This window comes from Coenobita brevimanus, chromosome 97 (genome assembly GCF_032717465.1).
Source record: "Coenobita brevimanus isolate Jiangsu-jjx chromosome 97, ASM3271746v2, whole genome shotgun sequence".
In the NCBI taxonomy this organism is placed as follows: Eukaryota; Metazoa; Arthropoda; class Malacostraca; order Decapoda; family Coenobitidae; genus Coenobita; species Coenobita brevimanus.
In genome coordinates this window covers 45,299,053-45,316,303 of record NC_137050.1, presented here as the reverse complement: position 1 = coordinate 45,316,303, position 17,251 = coordinate 45,299,053, and the positions used below count along the sequence as shown (strand labels likewise).

General features: G+C 41.2%; 1 protein-coding gene across 1 annotated transcript in view; it reads left to right on the top strand.

Moving 5' to 3' along the window:
- LOC145413684 (uncharacterized) overlaps positions 1-10,358 on the top strand; it is a 106,061-nt gene extending 95,703 nt beyond the window's left edge. Inside the window, exons 15-17 of the mRNA XM_080283339.1 lie at positions 3,579-3,643; positions 5,010-5,126; positions 9,117-10,358. Of these exons, the coding sequence (XP_080139465.1) occupies positions 3,579-3,643; positions 5,010-5,126; positions 9,117-9,308 (374 nt within the window). The 3' untranslated portion in view covers positions 9,309-10,358. The remainder of the gene's footprint in view (positions 1-3,578; positions 3,644-5,009; positions 5,127-9,116) is intronic.
- Positions 10,359-17,251: the final 6,893 nt, after the last annotated feature.

Here is a 17,251-nt window from a genome sequence, read left to right as displayed (position 1 = left end):
TTAATAATAATAATAATAATAATAATAATAATAATAATAATAATAATAACAACAACAACGACAACAACACGTTCACCTCTCACACTAATACTCAAAAGCATTTCATAAAACATCCTCCCGTGAAAGAAAACAGATTTCCTCAGCTCTGCTGAAATATTAATATCAGCCCTTCAGGAACCACAAAGCACAATTTGAACGTGTATGGCAGAGCTGCTCATCCATGTCACGTCTGCAAGCCGGTGCTACAATACACACGTAGTCACTTTACTCCATTGGTTGTGACCTACACCTGCTCAGCATTTATGTAATAAAGGTCAGGGTTTATGTAACGTCCTAGTCAGAGAAACAACCACTAACTGTTGTCTTCGAAAACCCTGATATTCTTCAGCTATGTATTATTTAAAATGATAAAGCAATTCATTGCTTAGCGAAAGTCATGTCGACCTCAAGCTGGAACACGACATTCACTGTGTATACATAATGATGATGCCCTTTAAGCATACCACTCATGAAGGAAAAATATGAATAACTACCGTAATCGAAGAAAATTACATATAACACAGTGCCGTTAGAGAGGGCAGGCTATATATAATGAAAGACTAAAGTCATCCCGTGAACTCTGGAGACAGGATTTGCCTGCCGGCTAAGCTTTGGTGCGCTCGCCTTGTGCCGTACAGACGGTTGGTAGTACTGATATAAGTTATTTACTTTAATTGTCGTGCCTGTGGATGCGAGCAGATAAGTAACCAAAAACAACCAACCCGTATATATTTTTCGGACTGCATTTGTTTGATTCTCTCTCTCTCTCTCTCTCTCCCGCTCACCCGCCCGCCTACCCGTCTGCAAGGCGTTCTGTGGTGGGGTGTAATATAAAATGACCAGGCGTGGTTATCAATTCGCCGCCTGACGGAAAATGACTCGCGTTTTGTCTCTCTTACAAAACTTGGAAGCAGCAACCCTCACGGATCGATGTAAATGTTTTGAGCCCTGTAACTTGCAATACTTTGGTGATAGAAACTCTGTGTACAAACAGCTAGATAAAGAGTTTATTACAAGCTCACAGTAAAATAGTCTGCCCGTCTTGGCTGCCTGCTAAGAACTGATGCAATAACGCCTTCCTCCCAGGCTTCAGGTCCTGGGAAAACATACGCTTGAACTACTACCAGGAACTCAGCCGATTTACATACCAGCGTATCGATTTCCTCATGGCCAGAGGAAGCAGACAGATCAAATGGTACAGAACATGTTAGACCAGGACATTATTGAACCCTCCGTCAGTCCATGGAATAGCCCACTTTTCTTAGTACCAAAGAAGGACGGCAACTTTAGACCAGTAGTCAACTATCGTAAGGTCAATTCTGTCACCGTTCCAGACCGTTTCCCGTTACCTGTCCTCACTGATTTCCTAGAATCCCTTGGTGAAAATAACGTAGTCTTTTCATCTTTAGACCTCCTCAGCGGGTACTGGCAAGTCGAAAGGGAAGAGTCCTCTCGCCCAGTTACAGCCTTTAGCACCCCTTCCAGACATTTTCAGTTTAAGAGACTCCCTTTTGGTCTGAGAAACGCTCCTTCTGTGTTCATGTGACTTATCCATTCAGTCTTCAGCGGTATGATGGGACACTCTCTTTTTGCTTACCTAGATGATATCATTGTTGTGAGTAAATCCATCCCTGATCATTTTACCAAACTCCAGCAAGTCTTTGAATGCTTCCAGCTCGCAGGCCTGAAAATCAATCTCAGTAAATGTGACTTCCTGCGAAAGAAAATCAAATTCCTAGGCCATGTCGTAGATGCACAAGGCATTCATACTAATGAGGATAAAACTAAGGCGATTATTAACTTCCCAGAACCTACCACTACCGAAGCTGTACGAAGTTTCCTGGGCCTCAGTGGCTATTATCGTCGATTCATACGGGATTATGCAAAGATCGCCGCTCCTCTGACCCACTTACTCAAGCAGAATGTGCCCTTTGTTTGGACTAACGACCAGTCACAGGCCTTCCAAAAGCTAAAGACAGCTCTTGTAAATGCCCCTGTTCTAGCATTCCCTGATTATACCACACCCTTCCTTCTCTGCACAGACGCCTCAGGCACTGGACTTGGTGCCGTTTTGATGCAACTCGATGAAGCATCAAGGAAGCCCGAAATAGCGTATGCTAGTCGCACCCTTACAACCGCTGAACGTAACTACAGGGTCACAGATCTCGAAGCGCTAGCGGTAATCTGGTCCTTGAAACATTTCAGAGATATTGTCTATGGTTATCCAGTGCATATCCAAACAGACCACCTTCCACTATGTGATTTGTTCAAGAATCGCAACCTAACAGGTAGGTTAGCTAGATGGTCTGACATCATCCAGGACTTTAATCCCACTTTTTAATATGTACCAGGCAAGTTGAATGTAGTCGCAGACGCACTCTCACGTCACGTAGCAGCAGCTATAACATCACTGCAGCCTGAAGTAACTGAAAACACTACACTAACGTCAGAAGTTGTTCGAAACTTTCAGTGCCAAGACCCCATGTGGTCCAAAGTCATTTATTTCCTAGAATCTGGCGATGCCTCGACCTTACCTACTCTGCCAGTATGACTACATGAGTTCATGCTAGATGATGATCTCTTGTACAGGAAAACACTGCTAACAGGCAAAGATATGCCCAATCGTGAAGTATGCCAACTTGTTGTCCCCACTGCCCTGATCCCAAAGGTTCTTCATATTGTTCATAATACTCCTCAAGCTTCCCATCCAGGTAAAGACCGATGCTTGCGCCAAGCACGTCTCAAATACTATTGGCCAACCATGCACCGCGATATCAATGCCCACTGTGACTCTTGCCTCTCCTGGCACTGCCACAAAATCCAAGGAGGCGGTCAGAATCTGATGGTTCGAAACACCGCTGCTACCAAATGTAACTTGCAATACTTTGGTGATAGAAACTCCGTGTACAAACAGCTAGATAATGAGTTTATTACAAGCTCACAGTAAAATAGTCTGCCCGTCTTGGCTGCCTGCTAAGAACTGATGCAATAACGCCTTCCTCCCAGGCTTCAGGTCCTGGGAAAGCGTGCTGACCTAGCAAGTTTAGTGGGGCATGTATGCATTAGGGGGGGACATATATACATCGGGGGTAGACATATTGTGGAGGGGGTACAGCCCGACTGGGTTCATTATACCGTATCTTATTAGCAGATGGTATAAGCTTGAAAAAATCATGCTCACCAACCACGACTATTTTATTTATAATGATTCAAGAGTTACATTTATTCTTCAGGCAAAATCGAAATGCGACTTTCTTCTTTCGTTGTACATTGATGAGTGAGATTTACTAATTAACCTTGCACACTCAAGTAGGTTAGTTGTGACTGAAGTAGATTGATGAATATATTTTAATATACTTAATTTTCTTTGATGTAGTATACGTAGCTGACAAAGTGACACTATATTCTTAAAAGCAGTCATGATTACGTGCAATTTCGGTTGTATTTATTTTCAGTACACAGCAAATGCTATGGATGTAATCAATTGCCGTATAATAATTTGAAAATCTGTAGTCGATTGTGATCATTTACAATTACAGATAACATGTATGGAGATGACGAGGACGGCTGTGAGGATGGCAGTGGTAGTGGAGACTGTATGGCGGTAAGTTCATTCAAGAAAACTCCTGTTCATCTTCTGCTGATCTTAAAAATAATTGTCGTCAGCTGGGCAGTGTTTTGTTTCGTCTTCGTGTCATGCCAGTTTTTCTTTCTCGCACCTCGTTTTGCCTATCTCTCCTATGGGTAGTAGGCTTAGTAAAAGTTCCTTGAGCAATTATATTCCTTCTCATAATTAGTCACCTCCCACAACACATAACCTACCTAATTATGCCTCTGCCAGTTTCATTTTCTGTCTCTCCGTTCTTCCTTCTGAACACTAATCACCCACATTCCTAGTTCATCTCTCTCTCTCTCTCTCTTTCACACACACAGCCCAGAAATACCTCCCAAACTAAGGGTCATTGAAAAAATACATCACCCATAGAATAATTATAGCTTCGACCATTTCATGTTTAACTGTAGTTTGTGTACCTCAGACGCCTTTAGGTCTGATGACAATGAAATTGGTGAAATATGAAGTTTTTTTTTTTTTTTTTCCATTAACACAACCATAAGCATGACTGAAATGATTAACTGGCAGCATTCTATTATCTGTGTACTCGTAACTTGTTCATAAGTAACATGGAAATAATTCATACAGAACTAGCGGAGAGTTGGAAAGTAGCAGATCGATTTGTGTCTGTGTGTGTAAATAAAAAAGAAAAAAAAAATGTAGTTTTTAACGAAAGGGAAAGAGTGAAAGTTTTAAATGATGAGTATTCTGTCAATGCTGATTATGGAGAGTGATGCAGATGACATTATTTCAAGGCCATCTCTCACAGCATTTAGTGTTCAGCAACAGACAAGGGCTCATATTCTCGTCTGTTAAAGATGCTTCTTAACACCTCTTCCTGGGCGATTTATTTTGTTTATTACACCTCACAGTCTCCCTCCGTGCCAAAGCCATACTCTACATAAATAAGGTACAAAACCATGCGAACCAGCAATATCCATAAATAATTTTCTAAGGAAAAAGTGATAGGGAGCCTCCTTAAGTTACAAGAATATGGGCCAAAAGGAAAGACAATCTATAGAAATTCTAAGTATTGATATTTTTGTGGATAAAAGAGTGGAATACAAGTCCCTGTTGTTTAATGCCTTACCCACGACGAATTAAACAAATTACAAAAATATGGCATTTCATACAGATAAAGTGCTAAATAATAAGAAAACTGAAATTGTGAATAGTGATGCATTGATGACAGCGCAAGTATCACATTGTTTACCTTTCAAAACGTTATGTTCTTCTTCAGTCTTTGCATTATCATCTGAGATCTATCATTTCAACATTAGTATTAGTACAGTGACCATTTATCCATACGGCAAGAGTTTGTAGTCCTGACCACAGCCTATCGTATCACCATCCCCAGAATCAGTGTGCCGACGGTCAGTTCAGATGTGCCAATGGCCAGTGCATCCCCGGGTCTTACAGATGTGACGGCGACAACGACTGTGGTGATTACAGTGATGAGAATAACTGCACAGAGGTAAGTCTGTCACTGTTTATGCCTTTTTATGGTACGTAGAATGACAATATAGAATACTGTTGAGAAGCGTATGACTAAAATATTGGCTCATGTTCGTACCCTATGAGCTAAAACAATTAGTTGTTGTGAAGTGGCAAGAAGAAATTAGACATAAGATGCGTTTGAAGTGAATAGAGACCATAAAGATACTGATTTGGGAAGTCTTGACTGGGGCACATGGAAAAGTTATATAGCCATCTGTTTATAAAATATTGACTAACGACAGACACATGTCATGGCATGGGCAACAAAGATATAGACACGGAGCACTCATAAAGGAGCAGAAAGGAAACCAGCACGTATGTCAGGAAAAATGAAGGGATCACAGTTACATTAAGAATCCAGATGTTTCTGTGGTAAGTACTGTAGGGCACCCATCATCCGTTCACTTAACATAGTGTTCCTTACCAGTGTCTCGACCACTCAGTCTTGCCAAAAGGATCGCAAGTAATTCCTTTGCAGATTGGACATATACTCGTAATTTTCCAGTATCTGACAGAGTTCTTTATGCAAAGGTCACTGATCTCCCCTCCTGCAGAGGAACTGTTCCTAGTCCATACTGGCAAGCGTCACACTGTAGCACTACCTTCTCCCTAGGGTTGTAGGGCCGAAATATGGGTGCGCCAGTGCCTACTATAGAGAGAGTTGCGACACCTGGCGACTAGGCGCCATGTTGCCTCTCACCCCCGCTCCCAGCACTCGCTCAGCCGCTCTACTGTCTCCTAAACTAATTTCAGTCATTTTTGTTTTCATTTTCACATCTTAATAATTTGATGGGGTTGAACATTTTCAGCTTGATATATATCATTTTATGGTTCCCTACTTCGTTTATGACAGTGATTGATAATACGAGGATTGTAAAAAATGGTTAGGGTGGATGTCACTATCGAAAAACATCGCTCAGTACACCTATATTTCTAAGTTTAGCCCCCACTATTATATCCTCATATCATAGGGTAAGCACAACCAACACTATTTACTGCAGAATCTTTCACCTACTTAGCATGAAAACATAAGAGGATGACTGCATGGGTTCATCGATCCGTTTATCTTTAGGCTTACCCTCAGAATTTTTATTCACTTCATTTTCCATGACGTAAGGATTTTTTTCTATGATGACTTACTGTGTAAGTCATAACATATCAGTCTCCCCAACGTTGTGATATTCAGTCCTTCATCGTATTTTTTTTTTTTTTTAATCTTAAAACTTTTTCAACTAACAACTCATTTGTGGAGTACCACATTTGTGCGATTTCTGAATACTATTACCGGGAAAACATACGAACTGCAAGAAAGTTCTTGACAGTTTCGAAAACACAGATATTGTGACTTATAGCTGAATTATAATGCAGCTGTTACTGAATCTTTATGCTTACCAGTCAAATCCTGTGCCACAATGGTGGAGTCTGCAGTTGTGGCATGACACTTTTTGTTTAAGCATATGACCGTAAGTTAGGATTGCCGGGGATATCCTAAAGATTTCTACATTAATTTCGTAGATGAAGAAGTGTTTTAGGGATCAAATGTTAGTAATGCAAGTAATATCTTTCATAAAATACGTATTTAAAGTTACTGAACAAAAATGACATCATTTTCTCTTCAGTATTCCCACCGGACTTTGTTTCTCATCCCTTTCTTCTCTGAGGATTAGAGGGAAATATCTGTATGTGCATCATCTTCCCAAGTCCAGGATGGGTAGAACATCCTCAGGCAACATAGCGAGGCACATTTAATGAAGATATCCAATAGATCACATTTAAAAGCAAAAAGCATACTGGACATTCAGTTTGCTCACCCTTAATGCCCGCGCCACTCAGAGGCAACATGGCTCCTGTAGGCCACGTGCCCAGGTGGTCTGGAACACAACTGCCACTCTCACTCTCTCTATAGAAGGCGATGGGATGCTTGACTAACCAATTTGACTGCCTCAAGCTATTTTTGTTTCGGAGTTCGCCAATGTGGATTCCACTTTTTTTTATTTTTTTTTACTAGGCCCGTACCGAGGGGGGGGGAGGGTCGAAAGTGTTGGACGACCCTCCTACCTGCCTAAAAATGTGTTTTCTTACGGTCTGTTTTTTTTAATATCAGTGCGAAAAAAATCACTCTCCATTGTTCTGCAGTTTTGTGGTACATCTCAACATCGCTTATGCATACGCCCAGACCCCCATAACAAGCATGTAGCAGACCTCTGGCCAGCCGGCTGCTATGCAAGTCCAGATTCAGCAGAAAAGACCCCCCCCCCTTCGAAAAGTCTGGCTAAGGGCCTGCTAAGTGCAATGGTTCTGAAAATGTAACAAGATTGAGTAGGTACCGTGTGAGAAAATTTACTGTACGCAAATCCAGGTAGCTGACCAACGTCTTGAGGTGGTGATTTTCAAAAGTGCAGCAACTTTAGGGGAATCCGGCCTCAGACCACATGATGTATGCCGATATTCCGTGTATATTATTTCATCAACCTTGTACTGTAGTGTTACCATTTAGTTTTATCGTCTTGAGACATCGTTTCACTACTGGGTGGAAATTCCTGTAGTGACTGATCTCATCCTGACCAGCAACAAAGGATGTCATCAGCACAGACCATGGACACCTTCCAGGCCATCAAGAGTTTCCATGAGATGTTCTGGAATACCTCAATAATGATTTAATTCCAAATTGTAGTCTCCCTCAGCACTATCTTACAACTGATGTATTAAAAGTGCATGTCCTAGCAGATTCCCTCTCCAGTTTGATATTCCAAAATTCGTTTTTCGTAGATACTTATGAGAATATTTTTGATCCAGGCAGGCGTGAATTGATCTCATCAAAAGTGGGTATTGTGAGGTATTCCCCACATACAGTCTTGTTCAAAGCCCTGCAGCCTATACAGAGTATCATATTCCTATAGACACCACAACAACTGAACTAAACCAATCTGTTATCTCTGTCGCTGGGTCCAGAATTTTTTTGCCGCTAACTTGTTACTTCTTGACAGCTGTATGCATTGGCTCTAGAACTCTTCTCTAAGCATGGAAGAATGATTGCACGTCGGGATTTGTTTGTGTATGAAGAGGGACTCGTAAATCTCAGACCTTTTCCTTGCTGAATGCATCTTTGTACCTCCCGAAGAACATCCTCCTTACTTCGTAGTAGGGGTGAACTCGTGACTTTGACAAAGTGGGTATGCCCTACCTCTACATCTGGTCCGAATTGTACCAAACCCAGATCCGGTGAGGAATGAAGTCAAAATAACTGAGTCATCTTTGTTTGTTGCACCATGAACACCACCCTATATTCTTTCGTTGAGCTCTTCAGCTCTAATTTCACTGTACCTCGCAACTTAACGCCACTTTCCCCAAAGACCGATGAAGTTGAGGCTTGCGAAATGTCAGCCTTTTGTTAATGATTGTCACCAATCACTTCTGTGTAGACCGAAAGAGAGAGGCCATTAACTTCTGCTTCACAGCCCAATAGAAACAATACCTCACTTTCAGCCTAAAAACACCAAAGTCAGGTCGATCTATTTTACTAACTGAAGATATCGTGGTTTTTGCGTTCTAGGACAGGAAGTAGAAGTAGGGATGCTACTCATCTTGTAAAAATGTTCTAGTTTCTTGTGCCATGCACACCTCACTTTAGCAGGACACTGCTATTGGGGATGCTTTGGTCCACCACAAAACTGATACTGGTGAGCTGACATGCTGTTTACCTTTCAGAGATATCGCTTCTGACGTTTTGCTGGAGTCGATTGCACCAGAGAAGAAATTCACATAGGCTTGTATATGGTGGGCCTGGCATCGAGGAGATTTGGTCTATACTTGTTTGACACAGAAAACCATCTGAATTGTTTTCTCTAACTTAAGCATGTTCCCTTCCGCCAATAAACGAACCCTCAAGGTTGCACTTAGTAAACCCACTACTGTCTTGTTTCGGATTAGGTGATTAACCAGATCTTTCTCTACATCTTCATACTAGGATGATGCTGAAGTCTGCGGCGACGACCACCTGTGCAGCCATTCCTGTCTGCCCTCACCCAGCTCCCCAAGCGGATACGTGTGTGCGTGTCCAGAGCATTTCAGGCTGGCCAAGGACAGACACACCTGCATCCACGTTAATTCAGTTTACCAAAGATACGAAGACACCACCGTCGGGCAGGTTAAGGGATAAAAATTAATGGGAGGCTTTGGAACAATGAGGCTGGAAATCTAGTGAAAAGGAATCTGGAAAATTATGGTACAATAAGGAATTATGTCACATGAAAAAGTACTCGGGAAGAAAGGAGAATATTTCTGGAGGGAGATAGGAAGTTTTTTATAGATATAAAAAGAAAAAAAGAATTTAGTAGGTAGTCAGCATGCAATGGCTCAATGGGAGTGAGAAAATGGTGAGGAGAATGGAGTAAGAGAGTGACAGTATTCGCGAAGGTGAATGTATGGTATTGTATATGGTTGAATGTTTACAGGTGGGTGTACGAGCTTGGATAAGGACGTTCACGGGTAGGGCGCATGAGTGTAGGGAAGAGCTTTCGCGAGTAGTGTGTGTGTGTGTGTGTGTGTGTGTGTGTGTGTGTGTGTGTGTGTGTGTGTACAGATAGTCGTGTGTGTGTGTGTGTGTGTGTGTGTGTGTGTGTGTGTGTGTGTGTGTGTGTGTGTGTGTGTGTGTGTGTGTGTGTGTGTGTGTGTGTGTTCACTGCAAAGGCCAACGTTATTTTGAATGGGAAAATGCTAACTTGGATCAATAAAGCAGGCATAAAGGAAAATATGAGAAGCTGTGAAGCAAAACACAAGGATGAATCAGAATCAAAACATTCAGGTCTAAAATGAAGGGAGTGATGTGAAAGTGAGTGCTCAGGAGTAGGTGAAAGTGACAACTAAATGCTCAAAAATATGTAAATGTTATGTGTAATCTTTTCAATACTGAGCCATTGTGAAAGAATCGATATTCAAGAGTGTTTAAAACAAGTAAACTTGGTAAAGCTAGTGAAATAATAACACAGAAGGACCTGAAGGTAAGCAAACAAAGAGTACATTGAAAGGAAAAAGGAAGTCAAGGCCGACACGAAAAGAAAGAAAAATGAATTGGGATGGAAACTGGCATGAATGTAGTCTTTCACGGATATCCATTTTACTTAAGTGTTGTTGAAGCCATTGCCTGTTTTTCAATCCAGAAGGCAGAACTGGTACTAAACGATGAGTCGCAGTGTAAAATGCTGTACGCCGTGGATAATAAATTCTGCTTTGCATGTATATTTGTTTTTTTTATGGTTCTTACGGTATCCTAAACATATATTGATGAAGTTCAGTATTAGGCTGTAAGTTAACGGTAAGGAAAAGTAATTCAAACCAAGTGTTTAACATTTTATGCATGAAAAGGACGTAAGGCTGAGCCCATAAGACAGTGCATCAGTCTTCTTTTACACACACACACACACACACACACACACACACACACACACACACACACACAGTCAATACCCATTCAGTACGAGGTGCAGCAAACACCATGTTTAAAAAATTAAATGATAAAAAGATCAGTGTTAAAATTTATTCAAAATTGATCTCATGAGGCTGAAAATAGTTTCTCCGAGATTTATTGCTAATCTTACTGGCAAGCTCACCTTACATACTGTACTTTCTAAAGAGATCCATATTTGTGAAATGTAATCTCTAGAAAGCTGAAATACAATTGTTTAGTTTCTCGATGGCATTGTTAACAGAGCTCTGGGACCTGACATGAATGTTTCCTAATGCTCCATGATTCCAAGCCAAGAGGTGGCTGAAGCTTTTTAGTCATCTAAAGGCTGCCAGGGAAGTAGTATGTTCTCCTTGGGCTATCTTAACTTCGGTAGCTTAACCTCTCGCCCTCTTACGCCTCCAGATGGGACAATGAAGGATTGATTTATTATTATTGTTATTATTATTATTATTATTATTATTATTATTATTATTATTATTATCATTGGTTCCATAAAGAGAACAGACATTCGTCTGTGAAATCCTGCTAACAGTGAGAGGGCACCATATACACCATTTTAGTTTTGCTGCACACATCTGTTTAGATCTGGAGGTGTATGTGTTTAAGTAACTAATTTAAAGATTGTCTTAGCCAAATAAAGCACAGCGGGACTCAGGTACAGGAGCAAAGTTTTAGTCATGAAGACAATACTAAAGGACTATTACAACGAAGGTACAAAGAGTCAGTAACTGTGCAGAAATAAAGAAGCTCAAAATTAGTTGTGAACACTCAGTCTCAGTGAAGCGTATATGCCAAAAAAACAACTGTCTTTCCAAGATACTTCGCGAGAAAGAGAGACACAGGGAATACTGGAAGACAATGAAAGACTAAGCTGTGTTTTGTTGTAGGTAAGAATGAAAGATCGAAGCGAGCTTAATAGATATTAAGTTGCGAAGCTTGGACGTTATTGGACGGACTCAAGTCATGAGTGAGAGCAGTGGAAATGAGTCATTTGTGTAGAGCACCTGGAGTTACATGGAGAGACAGACTGACAAATGAGGAAGTAAAGGAGCTTTGCGGTGTAGATATGTGGATGGGATAAAAAGCTATAGGAGAAATACATTGAGGTGGTTTGGCCATGTGGAAAGACTAGCTAGGAGAGTGTATGTGAGTGAGGTGGTTGTATGCATAAGCGAGGGAGGGGAAGATCGAGGATGAGATGGAGGACTGGAGTAGAGAGATATATGAGAGGTGGGGGTGTAAGTTGGCGGGAGGGCCGGCAGGGGACAGGGCGACATGGAGGAAATTTGTTTTGGGCCACCCCTTGCGGGATTCAGGCGTCTGGGTACAGATAGATAGAAGTTGTGAGGCAAGAAGAACTGTTTTTTTTTTTTTTTTTCATCCCAGCCAGAAATAATACTTTAGAGGACAGACATGACATACTTTCTCCCCATCATTGTTTTAATGTCTACTACGTTGGATGCTGAGAGAAGCAGGTGGAAAGGGAGAAATGTGCAGTCATCAGTGCGTCCCTAGGTATTACTAAATGTGAATTTCAGGTTATTGATGACAAGAAGAAAGGAACGTGGTGTAAGAAAAGAACCCAGCGAGACAGCACAATTGATAACTTTAGAATAAGAAGGCGATCATCTACAACAGCAGCTATATAACAACCAGAGAAGAAACTTTATATGAAGGCGAAAATAGAGAAGTAAATACAAACCAAATGCAGTCTAGAACAAAGATTTGTGCCAGACGTTATCGAACACCTTGAGATGTTTAGTGCAACGGTAAAATTAATGTTCTCAATGAAATAACGACAGATGAATATCTATAATCTGATCAGAAGCTAAGAAGATTACAAGTGAAGAACCTCTGGCAGAGCCATACTGACAGTCTAAAAGAAGGTTATGGTGAAAGGTGCCCCGAAATTTGTGTTGTAGTTAAATTTTAAGAATTATGATATGCAAAAGATTAAGGTAATTGGGCAATAAATAAAGAGTTTAGAACATTCACTCTTCTAGGGAACAGTTCATTGAGAGCAAATTTCCAGCAAGAACAAAAAAAAAAAAAAAAAAAAATGGCTAAGCAGACTGTCAGCATGGACGCTCAGTACTCAAGAAAAGCAGAAGCAGGCCCGTAGCCAGACTTTTCGAAGGAGGAGGAGGGTCTTTTCTGCTGAATCTGGACTTGCATAGAAGCCGGCTGGTCAAAGGCCTGCTGCATGCTTGCTTTGGGGGTCTGGCTGTATGCATAAGCGACGTTGAGAAGCAGCACAAAGCTTCTGAACAAAGGAAAGTGACTCTTTTCGCACTGATATTTAAACACAGATCGTGAGAAAGTGAACTTTTAGACAGGTGGGGAGGTCGTCCGACCCTCTCGACCCTCCCCCCCCCATGGCTACGGGCCTAGGAAGACACCCCATCCGGACTATATACCTCATTTTCATAGAACCCACCGAAGGCAATAAGTCAATCGCCTGAAGAGAACTTAAACTGAAGGTGGTCCGAGAAGAAAGAAACCATATTGGAATAGTGCAGACTGGAGATAAAAACGAAAGTACGAAAGCCTTTAGCTTCATCATAGACAGAAACGACAACACAGGCATTTGATTGATGATTAGGGCAAAAAAAAAAAAAAAAAAAAGAGGAATTGTTGAAGCAGTTTATAGTAAGATGCCACGAGGAGCTAGATTATATTATATTGCGAAGCTCATTGCACTAAAAAAATGAAGTTATTCTGGAAACGAGTGGGACCTTTTGAACGCCTCCTCGTTGCTGTGCACAGATTTAGAACAGGCATGAATGAATCAAAGCATTTTTACGTCAGTCGAAAGATAGGAAAAATTATTTTCATAAATATGAGGATAGCACATTTTGCTGGGCAGAGTCCGAGGGGATCTCTGCCACAGAAACTAATATTATGCCAGGGAAAGTCAGAACAATACTATCCCCAAAGCCACAACATAGTGCCTCCGTAGACATAGCTTTTTCGAATGTCCGTAGACCTAGAAGCAGTAAGACAGGTGACTGGGGGAAGACTGTGACATGCGTAGGTCAATTGTGAAGAAAGTTTAGCTAAGTAAATGGAGAGTTTTGTTGTAACAAAAGAATTGTGAAGTTGTCTCCAACACTGCCGTGGTACTGTACAGCACAAGCAACTTTCAGTCATTAAGGAAAGAAAAGCTATTATCTTGTTCACAAGGTGGGTCAGTAAAAGGAGAGGAGAGTCAGCATTAGTGATAAACATGAGAATCTCCGAGAAGAAAGATTTTTGAGAAAGAAGAAATGGAAAGGATCTATCCCACATGAGAGGAATTACACTGTGTAACAAATTGAAATCAATTTTTTGTTTATGTTGATTACGCTATTTCTGATCAATGCTAATGCGTAGATTCCGAATATGCTATTTGTTTTTGTGTAAACCTAGAGTTACAGGAATTATGCAACAACATATGTATCGTACAAGGACAAGAACTGCAACTTGTTACCATTTCGAGAATGTTGAGAATGTCAAAGAATTTATATATTTCCTGGTGTATGTTATGAATATAACTAGAAAATGAGCAAACAGTAACATCACAAGGAATCAGGGCACATACTATCCGGAAATGCTCTTTCGATCTTGACTTTCTCCTGTAGCTGTGATGACAATCATGCAACAATCCCCAAACATAATCGCCTATCGTCACCTCATTCCACCTGCCCTGATATCCGGTTTCCATCAGCAGACTGTCCTGGTGGAACCGTTCGCCATGCTCCTCACTGACTGCACACAAGTTACTTTTGAAGAAATCAAAGTGGAAATGCAGATAGTGCAGTTTGATTAACATTCTGCATCCAAGCCGGTGGAATGCGCCAATCAGGTCATCGACGAGCTGTTAGGAATTTGGTCTCCTCTGGTTGCCAAGAAACCCTTCCACAACCCCTCTGAAAGCATTCCAAGCACGCTCTTCATCATCGGTCATTTTACCCTGGAGTTCATGACTTGCAAGCATTCTTCGAACTCGCGGCCCAGTGAATATGCCACCTGTCACCTTTGCCATGCTCAACTTGGAAAACATTGATTGGAAATGCAGAAACGCATCACCATCCTTGTCGATGGCTTTAACGAATTGTTTCACAAGACCAAGTTTTATGTGTAGCGGCGGTAGCAATACCTTCTCTCCAGAGATCAGTGGAGCTCTCAGAACGTTGCTCAAGCCTGGTGTGAGTCTCTCTCTGAGAGGCCAGTCTTTCCTCACGAAATGTTCTGCATCACTCTGGCTAACCCACAAGCATAAAAAACGTGAGTACTTCTTATAATCGCCATGCATTCCAAGTAGGAATGAAATCATTTAAAATCCCCACAAACATCCCAATTGTGAGATGAGTACTTGAGCTTTGTCAGCCAAGTCTTCACATTCTTATAGCCTTCTTTCATTTCCACAGAATGTGCAACTGGAATTGATGGGAGTTCGTTGCCGTTATGCAAAGTACAGTTTTTAGGCGTTTCATGGAACTGTCTATGAAAAGTCGCCATTCTGAGGCCTTGTAATTCCCATGACTTTGAACAAACCCTTAACATCAAAACAATAACACAATGAGGTTTCTTCACAAAGTTTAAAGAAGGCTGCAAACTTTCCGTGGTGACTCTTATAACTCAACTTTCACCTGGGATCCAACAGGTTCCATTGACTTAGACGTGACACCAGCAGCTCAGCACTGGACTTGGTGAGTCCTAAATCTCGGACCAAGTCATCCAGTTTTTGCTGATAGCGTGGAGTGTCTCCGGAACATTCGCCAACATACGATTCATTATCACTTTCCCCTCCGTCATCGACGACGTCCTCATAGCCAGAGACAACTTCCGTGTCCGCAGGAGGGACAGGAATTGTCGGCTCATCATTGTGAGGCACCAAGCAGATCGAAGAAGGCAAATTTGGACATACAGTGTTCTTTCTGCCCATAATGCTCTTCACACCAATTATATTATCCATGCAAAAATAACAATCGTTGTGGTGATTCGAAGGTTCTCGCCACACTCTCGGAACTGCGAGAGGCATCTTCTTTCTCACTTCTTGTAGCCATGCCTCAAGTGCAGAGCGACAGCTACCACAAGTGTAGGGCAGAGCCCAATCCTTATCTTGATCACCTATTGCCATGCCAAAATATGCTTTGTATGCACGAGCAAATTTGGTATCAAGGTGGATTTTGTGTTTGATCATCTTCAGTCCAATATATTCTCCACATACTTAACAAAATGTACTGGCTGACAGCTTGCAAGAAAGTCTACTGGTCATTCTCATCAATAGAAATACCTTTAGGAACAGCTCAAAAACATGTCGACCAGTGTCGACCAGCCAAACTAGCACCATGAGACTAGCTCATCGAATGAACTGACTTGATCTGCATTGCATGACACAACAATGGTCATATCAGCGACATCTGCATGGACGCAGATGGTGTGTGTGTGTGTGTGTGTGTGTGTGTGTGTGTGTGTGTGTGTGTGACATGGTAAGTGATACGTCAGCCATTACATCGGTGCGTGGTAACAAGACTGGATATAAACAACTGCCAATTGTTGACAAAAAACAAACAAAACTTAAAAAAAAATGGAATCATTGTGGAAAACTGAGTCTAACAAAACAAAAAAATGAATAAACAAATTCTTTCTTACACAGTGTTGGAGCTGTTAATATTCTCTGGGTGTTCAACAGAATTAAATAACACAGCGTCCATCGATGTATTTAGTTAGAGACTGAAGAGACAGCTGCAACCATGATATGGAGGATCTTTAAGATTCTAGTAAAAAAAAAAAAGAATAAGATCACACACACACACACACACACACACACACACACACACACACACACACACACACACACACACACACACACACACACACACACAAATAATACAGCCAACTTGAGCCAGAAAATGAGCTCATGGAATGTACAGAAAAGGAATTGTTGTCAGTAGCCACAGAGAGTAGAATCTCGGTTTTAAAAAAAAGATGAGTTAAAGGAGCAGAGGTGGTGTTTCATAGAGACGAAATCAGAGTTGGGGTCGTGTTTATTGCTGATTTTAATAGAACGCAAATTAGAGAATGGTTCTTGATATGTAAAAGTACATCACTGGGAAACCAACAGTTCTTGAGAATATTTCTGTTCCCCTTAAGTAGGTTCTCCCGGATATGGTCAGTGGATGTAATGCTTACTTTTCTTATATTTGTAGCCTATGTAACACGTACCAATGCATGTGGTTCAGTGCAAGTAACAAGCTAAAAGTCTCTACGTCTCTACTCCCACTATCACTGCAACACTGAAAGAAAAAAAAATAAAAACACACACAACAGCAAGGCCACCAGAGGCAATCGCTTCCCTGGTATTATTGCCACAATAATATCATGCATTGTCCTACGTTTTTCATTAATTTCTTGTAACGTACTACATCTTTTGCTTCTGTGATAGCATTCATGTCATTATTTATTTCCTCTACATCTGTATCTCTCACTTCATTGTTTTAAAGCCTTACAATCTTGTCTCTTCGTTTCAGCCTTAGTTTGTACCTCTATCAGCCGTTTCCTTTATGATCAAGCATTCTGTATTCTTTCCTCCTCTATCGGGTTCTTTTTTTCTTTCAGTTATGGAGAATTACCTTTATTCTGGTCCTCGT